The 20,471-nt window shown below is 38.1% G+C and overlaps 3 protein-coding genes and 1 pseudogene across 3 annotated transcripts; 2 read left to right on the forward strand and 2 right to left on the reverse strand.

The window, feature by feature from the left end:
* Positions 1 to 410: 410 nt before the first annotated feature.
* On the reverse strand, positions 411 to 2,370 carry LOC113160527. The gene is made up of 6 exons (XM_026357825.1): positions 2,313 to 2,370; positions 1,845 to 2,168; positions 1,331 to 1,674; positions 1,102 to 1,225; positions 697 to 758; positions 411 to 599 (listed from the first exon to the last, which is right to left on the reverse strand). The coding sequence occupies exons 1-6, from the start codon at positions 2,353 to 2,355 to the stop codon at positions 477 to 479; spliced, it is 1,020 nt and encodes a 339-aa protein (XP_026213610.1). The 5' UTR covers positions 2,356 to 2,370; the 3' UTR covers positions 411 to 476.
* Positions 2,371 to 5,283: 2,913 nt separating this feature from the next.
* On the forward strand, positions 5,284 to 6,984 carry LOC113160528. Its single transcript, XM_026357826.1, has 6 exons — positions 5,284 to 5,326; positions 5,416 to 5,745; positions 5,873 to 6,211; positions 6,300 to 6,416; positions 6,663 to 6,733; positions 6,812 to 6,984. Exons 1-6 carry the CDS (start codon positions 5,284 to 5,286, stop codon positions 6,932 to 6,934), a joined length of 1,023 nt encoding a protein of 340 aa, XP_026213611.1. The 3' UTR covers positions 6,935 to 6,984.
* A 3,132-nt stretch (positions 6,985 to 10,116) lies between these two features.
* Positions 10,117 to 11,928, reverse strand: LOC113160526 (annotated as a pseudogene).
* A 2,816-nt stretch (positions 11,929 to 14,744) lies between these two features.
* Positions 14,745 to 16,344, forward strand: LOC113160949. The gene is made up of 6 exons (XM_026358415.1): positions 14,745 to 14,787; positions 14,877 to 15,206; positions 15,285 to 15,626; positions 15,709 to 15,825; positions 16,074 to 16,144; positions 16,222 to 16,344. The coding sequence occupies exons 1-6, from the start codon at positions 14,745 to 14,747 to the stop codon at positions 16,342 to 16,344; spliced, it is 1,026 nt and encodes a 341-aa protein (XP_026214200.1).
* The last annotated feature ends 4,127 nt before the right edge of the window (positions 16,345 to 20,471 follow it).

A 20,471-nucleotide genomic window follows, 5' to 3' on the forward strand; every position in this document is an offset into this window, starting at 1 on the left:
TCGATTCCCTGTTCTGCCTGGCTACTTGCTCAGGCGTCCTTGGACAAGACAGAAGCCCTGTTGTAACACTGACATGTACTGTCTGGCAGGCGTCGAACCACAATTTCACCATGGGGATCAATAAAGTATTTCATCGTCATTATCATTATCGGGTCATCCTATTAATGGTGAATTACAATAGTCCAGTCTGGAAGTAACAAATGTATGGACCAGTTTTTCAGCATCAATTCGAGATAGATGGAAGAAGATTTCTTCCTGATTATTCACTTTTTTAATCCCTTCTAGACAAGGCATAGCAAAGCATGAAACACACACTGCAGTAAAATAAACATAATTTGATAAGAAGAACTTAATATCATGCTTATCTCATTCATAGTTCTAATGTATCTTACACACTAAAGGGTCGCATCTGTTTCTGAACTACTGTACTGTTTACAGTAAAACATGATGATAACATAAAATGCTCCACGTTTTCATCAGCATTTCACTTGTGAATACACACTTTCTTCTGTCTTCATCTCTTTCTTCTTCCTTCCTCTTGTGTCTTTCCCTCCAGAGAAGCGTAACGCAGCATAGTGCAGATCATTTCCAGCTTCAGCCTGTGCAGTAAATAAAACTCTTGTTATTTAGTCATGTTGTTGCTGTTGAGAATCATCTTAATAGAAACAACAAATGTGATTTGGTATCTTCACTTACAGAATCTTTTACTGGTTGGTTTGAGTTGCCATGTGTTGTTTGTGAAGAGGCACTTTCTATTCCTAATAATAAATAACAACATGAATATTTTTAGTGCTTAATCTGACATTTCATTAAAGACCTTCAGCAGATGGTTTTATTTTTTTTAAATGATAAATCAAATTTTGAGCAAAATTGTACTTCTCAATATACAACATTATTGACATTGCACAACAGCAAAGATAAAGTTTAAAAAAACTGGAAGTAGAGTAAAGCAATCAAGAGATTTAAAATGTACTTTAAATGTTTGTTGATAACTGGATTTATTAACTAGTTTTTTTTTTATTTCAGTGATGTTTGTCCTTTTTTACATCTACTATAAATCATTAAAGTCATAAAATGATTGATTAAATAAGCAGCACCTACCTTTCAACAGTTTACACACTGATCTTGAAGTTCGGTAACAGATGAAAACAATATTTCCGATTACAGAAATGATCAAACAGACAAAAAATATCACCACTGTAATAAATAGAGGATTTCTTTTTTGGTCTAGAAAATAAAGGAAAAAGTGCTGTCAGTGCTTTTTGGTGGAAAATGAATAATCAGTGACAATGTTATTAATATTTTATTGTTACAGAATTGAATATAAAATCTCACCGATTTGCAGGTTTGTTCCATCTCCAAATAAAATCTGTCCACATGTGGCCACAGCACAGTAATAAGTCCCAGCATCAGAGGAGCTGACGTTCTTAGAGAAGCGATAAACACAGCTCTTCACAGAGTCAGGTCTGTTCTTACATTCATTATTTCCACCAGTGTAGATGATGTCTGGAGGAGATTTATCTGATCCAGCTCTGAACCAGTACACACTGTGATCTCCTGGACACGTCTTGTTGTCAAAGTTCGAGAGGACTGAACACTGGAGAGTCACTGAGTCTCCTGGATGAACTGGATCTGAGACTGTCTGAACAACAGTTGATGTCCTCTCACTGTTTCCTGAGTAATAAAACACTGGGTTAGAGCTCTGGGGTTTCCAGTCACAATTCCAAAGCTTGAACATATACTGTGTCGTTCAGTGTATTAACTTTTTAAGTTTTGTAATGAAACTTGGAAATAAAAAATAAATAAAAAAATATTACATTTGCAAATACAGATCATATCTTTACCTTTTACTAATAAATATTTTGCTCTCCATTCAGACTTAAGGCCCTCTCTGTCAGCACAGTGATAAAGCCCCTCGTCTTCTTCAGTGGTCCTCAAAATGGTCAAGTTGCTTGAGCTCTTACTACTATTTACTTTCAGTTTTGAGTCAGAAAACTCTGGTGCAAACTGAGGTGAGGATTCCCACAGTATCGCAATTAATTTGATATTGTCTCCAGCACTCTGCTTGTACCAGTAGAGCTCTCCGCTGCTGCCGATTCTATTATGTAAAACACATGTGATGGTCGCAGGTTCTCCAAGTCGAACTGTGACCACTGGAACCAGTGAACCTGGAGAAAAAGAAAAGAAAATGCTTTTAAAGTAAAACATCAAATGTGTACAAAGTGAGAATGTTATAATGCAGAATTATCCTGTTGGTATATTAATTTCATACTGAGAGAATAAAAGTAAAGAATCACATTATTATCACTTACATCCTCGGTGAAGAACAAGCAGTGTAACCCACAAGACGAGCATCTTGACATTGTGTCTTAATGGGAGAGTTTTTGGTATTTCAGTCAGTGAAGGCGGTGAGATGAGTGTGATAGGTCAGACGTCAAATGCATCTGATTGGTTGCCACTGAACAGATTTCATAGAATAGAAAAAGTGTACTTCCTGTCACACTGGTGTCATCCTGGTCTTTGTCTGCTTCTGTTAACAATGTGTAGATGATCCACTTCTAACTTTTGACTCTTAACCTTTTGTTACATGTTTTACTAGAACTATGAGCACTATGACATGGTTGTTACTGCTAATTGTTGCATTTACTGCAATTCAAAATCTGAAATGTGTCTAATCCTCAAACTTACAGGAAAGATTCACTGACTGTTTTTGCATATTTCTGTAGAATTCAAACATTATCAACTGTTCATCTGCGGCTTTGCTGCCTCTACAGTCGGTGTGTTTTTATACTGACCACACGTCTTGAGATGAGGCACTTTGTAATTATTATGTAATGGATCATGTTATAGCTTAACGTTAGTATAGAACTTATAAGATGGTTGTTCACACAGCAGTATGAGCAGGTAAAAAGCAGGTATGTTATGTTTCAGCCGTGACAGCGTATCCTTCCACAGGCTGGACTCTTCTCTTTCACACTTAAATAAACCTAGACTAATTAAAAAATACTGCCTGTCACTCCTCTTTTAATACCTCCCCAGCTGGTGGAGCTGTACGCGACTAGATGCCCATTGTTTGTAGTGTGTCAGTCTGGACAGGATTTCCACTGAACTTAGCATAAACTAAATACTAAACTAACAGTAGTACTGCACAGTTGTGTTTACGGACATCACACCATCTCCTACATTTTAATATTGTCTCTCTGACAACTACATATGATATACAATCTCCTGCATTTTACATATTTCCTCTCTTCTGTAGGATGATGCCTCAGCACTGGTCATCTGTGTTTCTTTTAACTGTCAGAGCTGAACACAGCCTATAATGTTCAAATTGACAGTGTTGTCATACCAATGTTAAAGATGTAGTATGGACCTTTTTCAAATTATTTCTCTTCCAGAGATCTGCTCCAAAGCAGAAGCCTTGTGTGGCCCAAACTCACTGATAAGATAAGATAAGATAAAGCTTTATTGTCATTGTACAGTCACACTTGGTACAACAGTACAACGAAATTGCGAACTGTCCCACGTTGGTGCAAGGACAGAGAAGAAAACAACATAATAATAAAACAGCTTACAATTGCCTTTCATACACAAAATATTTAAATTATATATATATATATATATATATATATATATATATATATACACACACACACACACAAATATGCACATGCACACCAGCTGTATATACAGAATATACATTCTACTCAGAAAAACTAAACCAGAAAACTAAACCAAATGTTTGTGTGTGTTCATGAGGGCTATTGCTCTATTGTAAAAACTGTCTCTGAGTCTGTTTGTCCGTTACCTCAGCACCCTGAGTCTTTTTCCAGAGGGCAACCATTTAAACACCAAGGTACTTGAAGCTTGGCACCCTCTTCACACACTCCCCATTAATGACAACGGACTGCAGATCTGACTTCCTCCTCCTGAAGTCCACGATCACTCCTTTTGATCAGCACTGTCAGCAGTGCAGAGGTATTTACATCTAGCCAATCATGTCATTGATTGCAATTTTATAAGGACAAATAACTGAAGTGCTGGTCAGTCATGGTGGAGCACAATACACAATAACCCCTTGTACACTTCCCATTGAAGGTGGATTTACCACATTAATACTCTTTTTCAAAAGGTACCAAACTAATGTGTTGGGTCCATGCTGATTCTCCATTAAACTACCTTAAGAGGTAGTGTCAAAGGTGGTGATGAAAGACCCAAGATGACATTGGCTGTTGGGGGGTGTGTGTGTGTGTGAAATTTTTATAATTTTTTAATATGAGACCAGCTTCTGGGGTTGCTTCTCCCAGGACACTGCCCCGTGTACACGAGAGACGTTACGACATGATTCCAACTCAAGTACAGTTTTTAAACATCATGTTTAATCTGTTAATGTTCACTGTCACATACAGCTTTCTTTGAGCAACGCGTTCAACTGATCACAAACAGACTTGCCAAGTTTACATACCACGTTCAAAGTTTTCACAGGAAGGAGGTGGTCAATTTTTGCCCACATGTGCCACCAAACACATGTGGGCCTCTAGTTAGTTGTTATGCTGAAAGAGACCCCAGTCTTACTCCAACTCAAACTGGATTTAGTGACTTCTTACTTCCACAGAGCTGCTCCAGCTTCTCACATGTTGGAAACTGAATCTGCGACGCACATGTTTGAAAGCAATGTACATCTGCTTTGTGTGTTACACGTCACATTAAACATAACAAAGCTGATATCAGGGTGCTAGTATCTGTGTAAAACATTAGAGCAGCTTTAGGGCGGCTTTTTAAACTCAGCGTCCTAAAAATGGGCTAATGTCACAGCTCTTTGACTTTGAAAGTTCTGAATTTTTCCTCTGAGGTCCAGGATTATAAGTTTTTTGGACATTCAAAGCAGTAACACTCTGACAACTACCCAGCTAAACCTTTTTCGTAAACACATGATTAGTTTTTATCTCCACCCCTCATGCTGAGTAAGAAATTTAGATCAAAAGAGAGTCATGTTAAGTCACCAGATTGCAGGAAACAATGTCTGTGAAGCTCACAATTTCTAGGGGAGGATCTCCTGACCCCCCCTCACTCTACTTTTAAGATATGTCCTATTTTCTAGTTCTAAAGGTCGACAAGCATGAGGCTATATGCTTCACAAAGACCATGATGACAGGAAGTGAATTTTTGAATGTATTCTGTGATAACCAATCAGCTGCCTCTCACAGTCTGACCTATCACCATCATCTTACCTCCTTCACTCATACAATCACCAAGAAGTCTCCAAATAAAGACAGTGTCAGCATGATCGTGTTCTGGGTGACATTGCTTCTCCTCCAACAAGGATGTAAGTGATTTATTATTTAAGCATGTGCATGAAAATGTGTGATAATTTATTTTAATGTTCAAACAATGTTGTGTTTTTATATATTTCAGATTCACTTGTTCCTGTGATCACGGTTCAAGTTGATGAACCTGTGACCTTCACATGTGTTTTACCTGATGACGATTTGAGCCGTACAGAAGTCTACTGGTACAAGCAGAGTGCTGGGGGTAATCTAAAATTAATTGTGACACTGCAGAATAATGTAAATCCTGTGTACAGCTCAGGCTTTTCTGTCTCAAGATTTGAAGAAAGACTTCATAAGAATATTAGCACTCTGACGATTTTGAGGACGACTGAAGAAGATGAAGGAATGTATCACTGTGCTGTTTTGGATTCTTGGACTCAGAATCATTGGAGTGGGACCTATTTGTCAGTAAAAGGTAATTTGGTAATATGTCTGCAGGATACTAGGTCAAATCTTTATAGAGCTATAATTTTTAACAGTTCTATATTTATAGGAAACAGTATCAGAAATCTCAGACTGTTAACACAGTTTTTATTAAACAGGAAACAGTGAGAGGACATCAACTGTTGTTCAGACAGTCTCTGATCCAGTCCTTCCAGGAGACTCAGTGACTCTCCAGTGTTCAGTCCTCTCGGACTCTGACAACAAGACGTGTCCAGGAGATCACAGTGTGTACTGGTTCAGAGCGGGATCAGATCAATCTCATCCTGAAATCATCTACACTGGTGGAAATAATGAATGTGAGAAGAGATCTCACTCTGTGAAGAGCTGTGTTTATCGCTTCTCTAAAAACGTCAGCTCCTCTGATGCTGGGACTTATTACTGTGCTGTGGCCACATGTGGACAGATTTTATTTGGAGATGGAACAAAACTGCGAATCGGTAAGACTTTATGTTCACTAATGGAAGTGATATTAAAAACATTTTAATGATAAATTGATCTTCAAAAGTATGTTCTCTTCTTTTCTAGAACAAAAAAAGTCTGAATTTATTGCATTGGTGACATTAATAGTCTCTTTGGCCATTTCTGTGATTGGAAATATTGTTTTTATCTGTTACCGAAGTCCAGCGTGTGAACAATTTAAAGGTAAGAGTCAATGAAAATTCTTAAAGCAATATGCAGCCTAAGCAATTAGGAGCATGAGTGTTCAAATTAGACATTCAGTATGTCTTTAATACAGAATTTATTTGAGAATATCTGAGAAACAACTGTTATTTTTTGTTTCACGTGCACCAATGAAAGCTTAATTAAGAAGGGTTTAATATGTATTTCATTAATATTTTAAATCAGCAATTAAAATATCACTATAACCATATTTTCATTCATCATCAGGAAGAGAAAGTGACTCTTCACAATCAAGACATGACAATCAAGACAACATGAGCCGTCCAGTACATGACTTAGTAAGTCAAAAATATGAAATCGCATTCTCTGTGCCCATTAACATCCAACTTACATACATAATGTTTTATTCGCTACAGACTATCGATGGACATGATCTGAACTACGCTGCATTACAGTTCTCTAGAGGAAAAGGCACAAGAGGAAAGAAGAAGAAAGAGTTGAGGACTGAAGAAATTGTATATTCTCAAGTTAAATACTGAATATGAATGTATGTGAGTTTGTTAATATTGTCATTTGACTGTGTGCATAAATAAAAGTGGTGGGTTCTTTTGTTGAGAGTGACCTTTTTAACTATAAATACCAAAACTGTTGCACATGTTTTCATATGTTTTAACAAAATATGAATGAATAATATTATGAATGTATGTACACTGACGCTCAAAAGTTTGGACTTTTTTTTTGGACGAATTTCTTTCTTTTCTACACAACAAAATTTAATGCAAATCCCAAACAATTAAAATGAATCTGAAGTTTTTTAAAGAACGATCTATGTATTTGCATAGAGGCCTATTCTTAGCATTAGTCAGTCTTGTCTTGACTTGTATTAATCTCCTGGTATGACTGCTAGTTCAAGTTAATCATTATATAAGGCTAACTGACTAACTATGAGAAAGCCCTTTTCCAATTGTGTTGCACAACTGAGTACAGTTGTACTAATGGAGCAGGCAAGGGAGCGTGGCATTCTTTAGATTAGTTTAGTATCTCAACATTAGCTTACCATTAGCTTGTTTACACGTTGCAAAAGGTACCAATAGCCAGAAAGAAAGAACTAAATCTTTTGTTGTCCTTAGAAAGGAAGGCTACTCAATGCCAGATTTTATAAGGAAACTTAAAACGTTTTTAACCTGCTGTTACCTACTCCCTTCAGAGAGCACCACAAACTGGTTCGGACGGGGACAGAAAAAGGAAGTGGGAGGCCTCAATGCACAACTGTGCAAGACGACAAATATCTGAGGGTGTGAAGATGAAGATGCATCACAGGTCCTTAACTGGCAGCTGCACTAAATAGTACATGTCAAATGCTAGTGTCAGCATCAACAATGAACAGAAGAATCCAGGGTGCTGGACTTCATGGTAGAATTGCCAAGAAAAAGCTGTATCTCAGACTGGTCAATAAAAACAAAAGACTGACTTGGGCTAAAGATCACACACATTGGACATTGTAAGACAGGAAGAAGGTGTTGTGGACAGATGAGTCCATTTTTGGGGCCTTTGGATGAAACACAAGAAAATTTTTGAGATGCAGAACAAATGAAAGGATGCTAGAACACCTAATGCTTAATACCATTAGTCAAGCATGGGGGAGGCAACGTGATGGTCTGGGGGTGCTGTGGAAGTGGTAAAATAGGACATCTGAAGAGTGGAAGGGACCTTATAGAAGGAAAGCTATTAAAATTGACGCTTAAGGTCTACCAGGGTGTAACTGCTGCAAAAGGTGCAGGAAAGGTTTGAAGAACACATTCATCATTTCTATCAAAATCATTATTTCTAATTCTGAAAATGTCAGCATGTCATGTTCTGTTGCTGTATTTCCTATTCAGACTAATTGCACGTGTTTCCTTGGAAAACGATAAAATATCTAGTTACTGCAAACTTTTAAGCAGTAGTGTATGTTCATTATGCTCTAATCCTACCCCTTAATAAGCCAGTCCACCTGAGTTAAATTACATCTACTGAAACATCATTGAACAAGACACTGAACCCACATGGTGTGTGATTGTATCTGCCTAATGACGAAAAAGGTGAAATATATATCAATTTTTTTTTTTAACAATATAGAAAACATGGGTTTTAATAGGGCTATTAACTGATTCATCTTCTCAATCATACAATAGTATTATCAGTTAAAAACATCTTTATTTGAAATCAGAGGATGCTGTTGCAAAGACTGGGTGAGCATTTCAATACATGCTACAAATTCTTGTTAAATTATGTTGATTTAACCATCTGGAGCTGGTGTTATATTGGTCTCAGTCCATTACCCAGTAGCATCCACAATCCTTCATTAGCATCCACCCTATCTTTACAAGATACACTTTATTCTGTCAAACAAAAGCAGTAAAAACTTCTCCTACAACCTCATGCTAGCTAACTTAGCTCAACAGCAAACATTTTATTACTAAACCAGTCTTCCTGTGCTAAGTTACCACATAATCTACACACAAATCAGAGTTTACAGTTTAGATGGACCTTATATCTCTGTACTTACCTTTTTTGTCCCAGTCTATCACATTTTCTTCTTCTTTTCAAAAGAACTTTACAACCAACCTCCACTGGGCAGATCGTAGTTTTCTAGCCTCTTTCTCTGTATAGATTTATTTCTGTCATGGGCCATTTCTATATGGAACTGCCAATTGCTTCTGACAACAACAGAAGACCTGGTCTTAGATTAGTTTCAGCTATCTCTCAAGGAACTAAGAAATGATTCTCTCTGCAGTAACAACATCTAAGTTTGTTATATTTGAAATATTATATTTAAATCCAGTGTTCACTCAAGTCTAGTGTGTCCATATCTTCCTTAAATGTGGCAATCTGGATTTCAGAAGGTTTAAGAAGCAACAGAATTGTGTGTAAAAAATACCCAACTATATAGAATTGCACAGAATAAGAAAATGATGCACTAAAAATTTTAAATATAACAGTATAAAATATTTCAACATACAATGCAATACTATTTATTTAATCAGAAAGATGAAATTATTACAGAAGCACAATTAAAAAGAGATATGCAACATGCATGAACATAGACAGCGGACAGCAGAGGAGTAGAAAGCCTCCCGTTCTACACTTTAGTACACTCTAGAAAACCCAAGTAGACCAGCACTCTGAGAACAAAGTGTTCTGCTGGGAAAATACGGAACCGTATTCTGAGCCAGTGGAGAGAAGCTTATGTAGGAGAAATATGATGTCTCTTGCTAATTCCAGTCACAACTTTGGCTGCAGCATTTTGGATTAAGTGGATGATTTTTAATCAGTTATCAGAACAAACTATTAATGATGAATTATATTAGTCCAGTCTGAAAGTAACAAATGCATGGACCAGTTTTTCAGGATCACTTTGAGACAGATGCTTCTAATTTTTGAGATAGAAAAAGGCAGTCCTAGAGATTTCTGTTATGTGTGATGTAAAGGAGATATCCTGGTCAAAGACTCCTTCCTGCTTATTCACTTTTTAATCATTCTAGACAAAGCAAAGGAAAGCATGAAAACACACACTGCAGTGAAACAAATATAATTTGATAAGAAGAACTTATGTAACCACATTAATATCGAGCTTATCTCATTTATAGTTCTACTGTATCAGTTTGCATCAGTTTGATACTGTACTACTGTACTGTTTACAGTAAAACATGATGATAACATAAAATGCTCCATGTTTTCATCAGCATTTTACTTGTGAATACACACTTTCTTCTGTCTTCATCTCTTTCTTCTTCCTTCCTCTTGTGTCTTTCCCTCCAGAGAAGCGTAACGCAGCATAGTGCAGATCATGTCCAGCTTCAGCCTGTGCAGCAAATACAACTCTTGTTATTTAGTCACGTTGTTGCTGTTGAGAATCATCTTAATAGAAACAACAAATGTGATTTGATATCTTCACTTACAGTATCTTTTACTGGTTGGTTTGAGTTGCCATGTGTTGTTTGTGAAGAGGCACTTTCTATTCCTAATGATCAATAACAATATGAATATTTTTAGTGCTTAATCTTACATTTCATTAAAGATCTTCAGCAGATAGTTTTTTTTTTTTTAATGAAAAATTACATTTTAAGCAAAGTCGTACTTCTCAATATACAACATTACTGACATTGTGTAACAGCAAAGATAAAGTTTAAAAAACTGGAAGTAGAGCAAAGCAACCAAGAGATTTAAAATATACTATAAAATGTTTGTTGACAGGTTAATTTATTGTTAGTTTTTAAACACATACATTTCCTTTTTTACATCCACTGTAAATCATCAAAGTCATAAAATGACTGATTAAATAAACAGCACTTACCTTTCATCAGTTTACACACTGATCTTGAAGTTCGGTAACAGATGCAAACAATATTTCCGATTACAGAAATGACCAAACAGACTATTAATATCACCAATGCAATAAATGGAGGATTTCTTTTTTGGTCTAGAAAATAAAGGAAAAAAAAATGCTTTGAGTGCTTTCTGATGGAAAATGACTAATCAGTCCTGCAGTATTGAACATAAAATCCTACCGATTTGCAGGTTTGTCCCATCTCCAAATAAAATCTGTCCACATGTGGCCACAGCACAGTAATAAGTCCCAGCATCAGAGGAGCTGACGTTCTTAGAGAAGCGATAAACACAGCTCTTCACAGAGTCAGATCTCTTCTCACATTCATTATTTCCACCAGTTTAGATGATGTCTGGAGGAGATTTATCTGATCCAGCTCTGAACCAGTACACACTGTGATCTCCTGGACACGTCTTGTTGTCAGAGTGAAAGAGGACTGAACACTGGAGAGTCCCTGAGTCTCCTGGATGAACTGGATCAGAGACTGTCTGAACAACAGTTGATGTCCTCTCACTGTTTCCTGAGTATTAAAAACTGTGTTAGAGCTCTGGGGTTTCCATTCACAACTTCAAAGCTTGAACATATACTGTGTAGTTCAGTGTATTAACTTTTTAAGTTTTGTAATAAAACTTGGAAATTAAAAAAAACATTACGTTTGCACATACAGATCATATTTTTACCTTTTACTAATAAATATTTTGCTCTCCATTCAGACTTAAGGCCCTCTCTGCCAGCACAGTGATAAAGCCCCTCGTCTTCTTCAGTGGTCCTCAAAATGATCAAGTTGCTCGAGTTCTTACTACTATTTACTTTCAGTTTTGAGTCAGAAAACTCTGGTGCAAACTGAACTTTGGATCCCCACAATATCACAATTAATTTCATATTGTCTCCAGCGCTCTGCTTGTACCAGTAGAGCTCTCCACTGCTGCTGGTTCCATCACATGTGATAGTCGCAGGTTCTCCAAGTCGAACTGTGACCACTGGAACCAGTGAATCTGGAGAAAAAAATCAAAATGTTTTTAAAATAAAACTTCAAATGTGTACAAAGTGGGAAGAAAGATCCTGTTGGTATATTAATTTTATACTGAGAGAATAAAAGTAAAGAATAAAATATCACTTACATCCTCGGTGAAGAACAAGCAGTGTAACCCACAACACGAGCATCTTGACATTGTGTCTTAATGGGAGAGTTTTTTGTATTTCAGTCAGTGAAGGCGGTGAGATGAGTGTGATAGGTCAGACGTCAAATGCATCTGATTGGTTACCGCTGAACAGATTTCATAGAATAGAAAAAGTGTACTTCCTGTCACACTGGTGTCATCCTGGTCTTTGTCTGCTTCTGTTGACAATGTGTAGATGATCCACTTGTAACTTTTGACTCTTAACCTTTCTTTATATGTTTTCTTACTAGAATTATGAGCAACAATTGACATGGTTGTTACTCCTAATTGTTGCATTTACTGCAATTAAAAATCTGAAATGTGTCTAATGCTGAAACTTAAAGGAAAGATTCACTGACTGTTTTTTGCATCTTTCTGTAGAACAACGTTATCAACTGTTCATCTGTTCATTGAGCTGTACGTGACTAGATGTCCTATGTCCATTGTCTGTAGCGTGAGGGTCTGGACAGGATTTACACTGAACTTACAATTAAATACCAAACGTTAATATTAACATTGGCATTGCACAGGTGTGTTCACAGACCTCACACTGTTTGTCTCCTTGACACCTGCATATGATATACAATCGCCTTCATTTGACATATTACCTCTATTTTAGGACGATGCCTCACAGCAGCAGCGCTGGTCATCTGAGTTTTTTTAACAGACCTCGATAACCTGAACACAGTTTCTCATGTTCAAATTGACAGTGTTGTCATACATACACACTAATTATTATTTAAGGTCAGACATGTTGGAGTGCAGCAGACTTCAACAGGGGAGGGAGGCTTAACCTGCTTTCTCCTTCTACAGCAGTTTATAGAAGAACTGTGTGCTGCGGCCCACAGCCCCCACTGCAGTGTTAAGGATCCACATTTTAAATAAAACTGTTGTGCTCAGAAATACAGAGCAGCAACATAAATGAGATGACAACACAATGAGTATGAACACTTTGATCGCAGACAGTGGACACACCTCTGCAGAGGAACTTGTGTACCTCTTTTTGCAGGAAGCATGGTATAGTCTTGATCATGCGTTCATCCACACAGCTTCAAAAGACTGGCAGAAATAGCTGCTGTTCATTTTCAATGAGCTGCAGACAGGATAGCCTGAACCCTGTCCACCACAAAATTAACACCCCCATGCTGTTGTACAAGTGAGGGTGATCAGTGTACTGCTACTATTACATTGCTTTGTTATGTTGCTGAATATATGACTGTGTAGTTTGCAAGGTTCACTCTAACTTCACTCTTTCATGTGATTGCAATCTATTATTTATTTTCATTCACTGTTTTAAAACTAATAATTCTTTTTGTCTCTACATACCTGTCAGAGATTTAAGTTCCCTATTTGCTACTGTTCCCTGTGCATATTGAAAATATAGTTTTTCATTCTGCATCTTAAAGGAAAAGTCACAATAACCACATACACTGGGATTCATTAGGATTGGGATAGAGGGAAGGTAATAAGGCCTAATTGAGATCTGCATAAAATATTTTGTTGATTAATGTATTTGTTTTACTTTATCAAGTATCGAAAAAACATGAATGTTTATTAACAATAAATTATTTATTGTATTAATGAGAATAAGTGATAGACTAGGGCACAATCAGTATGTGGTTTAGCCTGGCCTTCAGGACACAATAACCCCATTTAACACCCCATTGAAGGTAGATTTACCACATTAATAATAGTTTTCAAAAGGTACAAAACTAGAGTGTGGGCTTCATGTTGATACTCCTTTAAGCTTCGTTAAGAGATAGTGTCAAAGGTGGTGGTCAGAGACCATTGTTAAGCTGATATTAGCTGTTGTAATGATGTTTTAATGTGAGACCAGCTACTGGGGTTGCTTCTCCCTGGACACTGCCCCGTGGACACGAGAGAAGTAATGGCACGATGCCAACTCAAGTACTGTTTTCAAACATCACAGTTTGAGCAACACGTTGAACTGATCAGAGGCTGTGTAAAAGATACTAAAAGATACTAAACTAGTGTGTGGGGTCCATGTTGATGCTTCATTAAGCTGCCTTAAGAGGTAGTTTTAAAGATGGGGTCACCCTGACATCTGAGTCAAAGTCAGAATCCCAGGTTTTCAAAGTTCAAATCCTTTCACAGGAAGGCGGTGGTCAGAAGCGATTTACATCATTACACTTCACATTAAACATAACAATGCTGATATTGGGGTGCTAGTATCTGTGTAAAACATTAGAGCAGCTTTAGGGTGGCTTTTTAAATTCAGTCTCCTAAAAAAGGGCTAATGTCACAGCTCTTTGACTTTGAAAGTTCTCAATTGTTACTCTGAGATGCAGGATTATATGTATTTTGGACATTCATAGCTGTAAATGTTTCAATTTCACCTAGTAATGGTGATCGTAGCATAATATTCACGTCTAGCCAATTAAAGTGTTCATGATTAGAAATATTTGGAGCATTGTCATTGATTGTAATTTTATAGGCACAAATAACTCAAGATGAAAAGAGATACTCATGCAAATTCCTAAAGTCATGCATTAGTTAGTTATTTTCTTCTTTTAAAGTCACCAGAATGCAGGAAACAATGTCTGTGAAGCTCACAATTTCTAGGGGAGGATCTCTAGACCCCCCACTCTCTATTTTTGAGATATGTCCTATTTTCTAGTTCTAAAGGTTGACAAGCATGAGGCTATATGCTTCACAAAGACCCTGATGACAGGAAGTGCACTTTTGAATGTATTCTGTGATAACCAATCAGCTGCCTCTCACAGTCTGACCTATCACCATCATCTTACCTCCTTCACTCATACAATCACCGAGAAGTCTCCAAATAAAGACAGTGTCAGCATGATCGTGTTCTGGGTGACATTGCTTCTCCTCCAACAAGGATGTAAGTGATTTATTATTTAAGCATGTGCATGAAAATGTGTGATAATTTATTGTAATGTTCAAACTATTCTATGTCTTTATTTAATTCAGATTCACTTGTTCCTGTGATCACGGTTCAAGTTGATGAACCTGTGACCTTCACATGCGTTTTACCTGATGAAGATTTATATGGTAGAGAGCTCTACTGGTACAAGCAGAGTGCTGGGGATAATCTAAAATTAATTGTGACAGTGAAGAAAAGTATAAATCATGAGTATAGCTCAGGCTTTTCTGCCTCACGATTTGAAGAAAGACTTCATAAGAATATTAGCACCCTGACGATTTTGAGGACGACTGAAGAAGATGAAGGAATGTATCACTGCTCTGTTTTGGATTCTTGGACTCAGAATCATTGGAGTGGGACCTATTTGTCATTAAAAGGTAATTTGGTAATATGTCTGCAGGATACCAGGTCAAATCTTTATAGAGCCACAATTTTTAACAGTTCTATATTTATAGGAAACAGTGACAGGAGATCAAACTATACTGTTGTTCAGACAGTCTCTGATCCAGTCCGTCCAGGAGACTCAGTGACTCTCCAGTGTTCAGTCCTCTCTGACTCTGACAACAAGACGTGTCCAGGAGACAGTGTGTACTGGTTCAGAGCTGGATCCGATAAATCTCATCCAGAAATCATCTACACTGGTGGAAATAATGAATGTGAGAAGAGATCTGACTCTGTGAAGAGCTGTGTTTATCGCTTCTCTAAGACCGTCAGCTCCTCTGACACTGGAACTTATTACTGTGCTGTGGCCACATGTGGACAGATTTTATTTGGAAAAGGAACAAACCTGCAAATTGGTAAGATTTTATGTTCAATAGAAGTGATGAAAATATTTTAATGATATATTGAATTTTAAAAGTATGTTCTTTTCTTGTCTAGAACAAAGAAAGTCTGAATTTATTGCAGTGGCGACATTAATAGTCTGTTTGGCCATTTCTGTGATTGGAAATATTGTTTTTATCTGTTACCGAAGTCCAGCGTCTGAACAATGTAAAGGTAAGAGTCAATGAAAATTCTTAAAGCAATATGCAGCCTAAGCAAATGGGAGCAACATTGTTAAGATCAGTCAATCAGTATGTCTTTTATACAGCATTTTTTTGAGAATACCTAAGAAACAACTGTTATTTTTGGTTTCACGTGCGCCAATGAAAGCTTAATTAAGGAGGGTTTAATATGTAGTTTAGTAATATTTTAAATAAAAAATTAAAATATCACTATATTACCTTATTTTCATTCATCATCAGGTAGAGAAAGTGCCTCTTCACAATCAAGACATGACAATCAAGACAACATGAGCCGTCCAGTACATGACTTAGTAAGTCAAAATATCAAATTGCATTCTCTGTGCCCATTAACATCCTACATACCTACATAATGTTTTATTTGCTGCAGACTGTCGATGGACATGATCTGAACTACGCTGCGTTACATTTCTCTGGAGGAAAAGGCACAAGAGGAAAGAAGAAGAAAGAGTTGAAGACTGAAGAAAGTGTATATTCTCAAGTTAAATACTGAATATGAATGTATGTGAGTTTGTTAATATTGTCATCTGACTGTGTGCATAAATAAAAGTTGTGGGTTCCTTTGTTGAGGGTGAACTTTTTAATGCAAAATGCGAAAAGCATTGCACATACACATGCTTTTACATTTGAGCTATATTTTATCATAATGATGTTATATGTGAGTTATGTTATGAGTGTATATACACTAACGCTCATAAGTTTGTGATCACTTGCAAATTTCTTTTTTTTCTAAAGAAAAACATAATTTAATGCAATTCCCAAACAATTAAAATGAATTATTTTTAAAGAATGATCTACACTTTTGCAAAGAGACCTATTTTTTTTTAAATCTCCTGGTATGGCTGCTATTTCACATTAATCATTTTATAAGGGCAACTAATTATGAGAAAATTCATTTGCAATTGTGTTAAAAAGCTGAGAACAGTTTTCAGTACTAGTACTATTTTCAATAACAGTAATATAATGTACTATATATTATATAAAATAATATCTCAACATCAGCAGTTGTTTACAGTTTGCAATAGGTGCCAATAGCCAGAAATAAAGAACTTCTAAATCTATTGTTGTCCTTAGAAAGGAAGGCTACTCAATTCCCAGAATTTGTAAGGAAATGTAACTTTTAAATTTAACTTATCATGCTCTTAACTACTCCCTTCAGAGAGCAGCACAAAGTGGCTTTAACAGGGACAAAAAAAAAGAAGTGGGAGGCCTCTGATGCACAACTGTGCAAGAAGACAAATATCTAAGACAAAGACGGCTCACAGGTCCTCAACCCCAGCTGCACTATAAAGTACAAGTCAAACACCAGTGTCAGCTTCAACAGTGAAGAGCAGAATTCAGGATCTTAGACTTCATTGCAGAATTACCAAGAAAATGCCGTATGTCAGACTGCCCAATAAGAGCAAAAGATTGATATGGGCAAAAGAGCACATTGACATTGGACATTAGAAGACTGGAAGAAGGTGTTGTGGACAGATGAGTTCAAGTTTGAGGTCTTGGAATCAAACAGAAGAACATTTTGGGGGGTCCAGAACCAATGAAAAGATGCTAGAACAGTGCTTAATACCTTAAGTCAAGCATGGTGGAGGCAGTGTGATGGTCTGGGGGTGCTGTGGAAGTGGTAAAATAGGACATCTGAAAAGAGTGGAAGGGACCTTGAAGAAGGAAAACTATTAAACTTGACAGCTAGAACGTTTAAGGTCTGCCAGGGTGTAACTGCTGCAAAAGGTGTAGGAAAAGTTTGAAGAACACATTCATCATTTCTATCAGAAGCATTACTTCTAACTCTGAAAATGTCAGCATGTCCTGTTCTTTTGCTATATTTCCTATTTAGAGTAATATCGTGTGTGTCCTTCGAAAACAATTAAATATGTAGTGATCGCCACCTTTGAGCGGGATTGTATCTGTCAAATGACGAAAAAGGTGAAATATATATTAATCTTGTTTTTTTTTACAATATAAAATACATGGGTTTTAATAGGGCTATTAACTGATTAATCTTCTCAATCATACAATAACATTATTAGTTAAAAACATCTTTATTTGAAATCGGAGGATGCTGTTTACATTTACATTTACATTTAGTCATTTAGCAGACGCTTTTATCCAAAGCGACTTACAAGTGAGAAACAAGGCAAGCAAACAAAATCTAAATCAAGGAGAAACAACTTCAAAGCAAAGTGCTATCGAAAAAGTGTTTCTGTTTCAAGAGATGTTAGAAAGAAAGGGTAGAATTATTTATGTATTTATTTTTTTAAGTGCAAAGGAAGATGCGCAAGAGTTCTGTTTTCAGCAGTTTTTTAAAGATTGCAATTGAGGTGGCTGAGCGTGCAGAGATAGGCAGCTCATTCCACCATCGTGGGATCACTGAGCTGAACAGTTTTCCTTGGTGTCGACTGTGTGGTGCTGGTACCACCAGACGACGTTCCCTGGTTTAGCGCAGTGGACGGGAGGGGATGTAGACCTGAACGATTGAATTGTGATAAGATGGAGCTGTGGAGTTAACCACTCTGTAGAGAGCAAGAGACAGAGCTTTGAACCTGATCCTTGCAGCCACAGGAAGCCAGTGCAAAGATCTGAAGAGCGGTGTGACATGAGACCTTTTAGGTTGATTAAAAATGAGGCGTGCTGCCGCATTTTGGATGATCTGGAGGGGTTTGGTCGTGGATGCCGGTAAACCCATCAGTAGTGCATTGCAGTAATCCAGGCGAGATAAGATCAACGCCTGTACAATGAGTTGGGTTGTGTACTCCGTCAGATAGGGTCTGATCTTTCTGATATTGTGGAGGGCATATCTACACGACCTAATGACTGTGGCGATGTGATCTGTGAAGGTCAGCTTGTCATCAATGATGACCCCCAGGTTTCTGGCTGACTTAGTAGGGACAATCACCGCAGATCCAATGTTAATGCTGATGTTGTGTTGAGTTGAAGGTCTGGCAGGGAAGACTAGAAGTTCAGTTTTGGGTATGTTGAGTTGAAGGAGTCTTTTTCTCATCCAGGCAGAGATGTCAGAGAGACAGGCAGAGATGCGAGATGAGACAGTTGAGTCATCCGGCGGAAAAGACAGGAAGAGCTGTGTGTCATCTGCATAGCAGTGATAAGAAAAGCCATGAGAATGGATGATAGAGCCTAGAGAAGAAGTATAGATTGAAAAAAGAAGAGGACCAAGGACTGAGCCCTGCAGTACACCGGTGGAGAGGTTATGAGAGTCAGAGACACGCCCCTGCCAGGATACCTTAAAGGTTCGTTCGGACAAGTATGACCGAAGCCAGGCTAGAGCTGATCCAGAGATGCCCAGGTCTGAGAGTGCAGTCATGAGAATCTGATGGTTCACAGTGTCAAAGGCTGCAGATAGATCTAATAGAATAAGGACAGAAGAGTTACCTGCAGCTTTAGCCACCCGTAGGGATTCCACAACAGTCAGAAGTGCCGTCTCTCTGGAGTGACCACTCTTGAAGCCAGACTGATTGACATCAAGGAGGTTGTTCCGGGAAAGAAAGTCAGAGAGTTGATTGAAGGCTGCACGTTCCAGAGTCTTGGCCAGGAATGAAAGAAGAGAGACCGGTCTGTAGTTCTCCACAAGGGAGGGATCCAGAGAAGGCTTCTTCAACAGTGGAGTAATCTGGGCCTGCTTGAACGAGGTGGGAAAGGTGCCTGTTGTGAGAGAGGTGTTGATGATCTGTGTAATGGCTGGTATTAGTGTTGGTGCGATAGCTTGAAGAAGAGTAGAGGGGATCGGATCCAGAGAGAAGGTGGTCGGGCGATTGGAGAGGAGGAGAGTGGATACTGTCCTCTGACAGTGTTGAAAAAGTGAAGTGAGATGCATCGTCAGGTTTAGTAAGCAGAATGTCATTGTCAGGAGGAGTGAACTGGGAGCTGATGGCTGCCACCTTGTTGGTAAAAAAGGAGGCAAAGTCGTCAGCTGTGAGACAGGTGGGTGGTGGAGGTGGGGGTGGATAGAGTAGAGATTTGAAAGTTGAGAACAGCTTTCTGGTGTCTGTGGTGTTGCTGAGCTTGTCCTGGTAATATTCAGTCTTCGCCCTGGTGACACTGTAAGAGAAAGATTGAAGCAAATCCTGATACTCAGTTAGAGCAGGTTGAGACTTGGATTTGCGCCACTTCCTCTCAGCACCCCTGAGCACTGTGCGTTGTTCACGGATCTGGTCAGTGAGCCACGAGTTGGAAGCTGAAGGACGAGCACGTCTAGTAGATGTCGGGCACAGACTATCCAGGCAGAACGAAAGAGTATCGCAGAGCCTGTCCGTGGCTACGTCGGTGTCGTAGGTGGATAAAACCTGCGATGAGGGCAGCGCTGCAGAAACCAGGGAAGAAAGCTGCTCCGGGTTGAGAGATCTGAGGTTGCGGCGGAATGTTTCCAATGCAGTGGAATAATGAGATGGTCTAGAGATGAAGACTGTGAGCTGAATGAAGAAGTGATCCGACAAATGCAGAGGAGTGACGGAGATGTCATCTACAGTGCAATTTCGGATCAGAACAAGGTCCAAGTTGTTGCCACCTTTGTGAGTTGGAGGAGTGGAGACTAGTCTAAGGTCAAACATGTTCAGAAGAGCGAGCAGGTCAGATGTCTGTGGTTTGTCAAGGTGGATGTTGAGATCA

The sequence above is a fragment of the Anabas testudineus genome, chromosome 10, assembly GCF_900324465.2.
Source record: "Anabas testudineus chromosome 10, fAnaTes1.2, whole genome shotgun sequence".
NCBI classification, from domain to species: domain Eukaryota; kingdom Metazoa; phylum Chordata; class Actinopteri; order Anabantiformes; family Anabantidae; genus Anabas; species Anabas testudineus.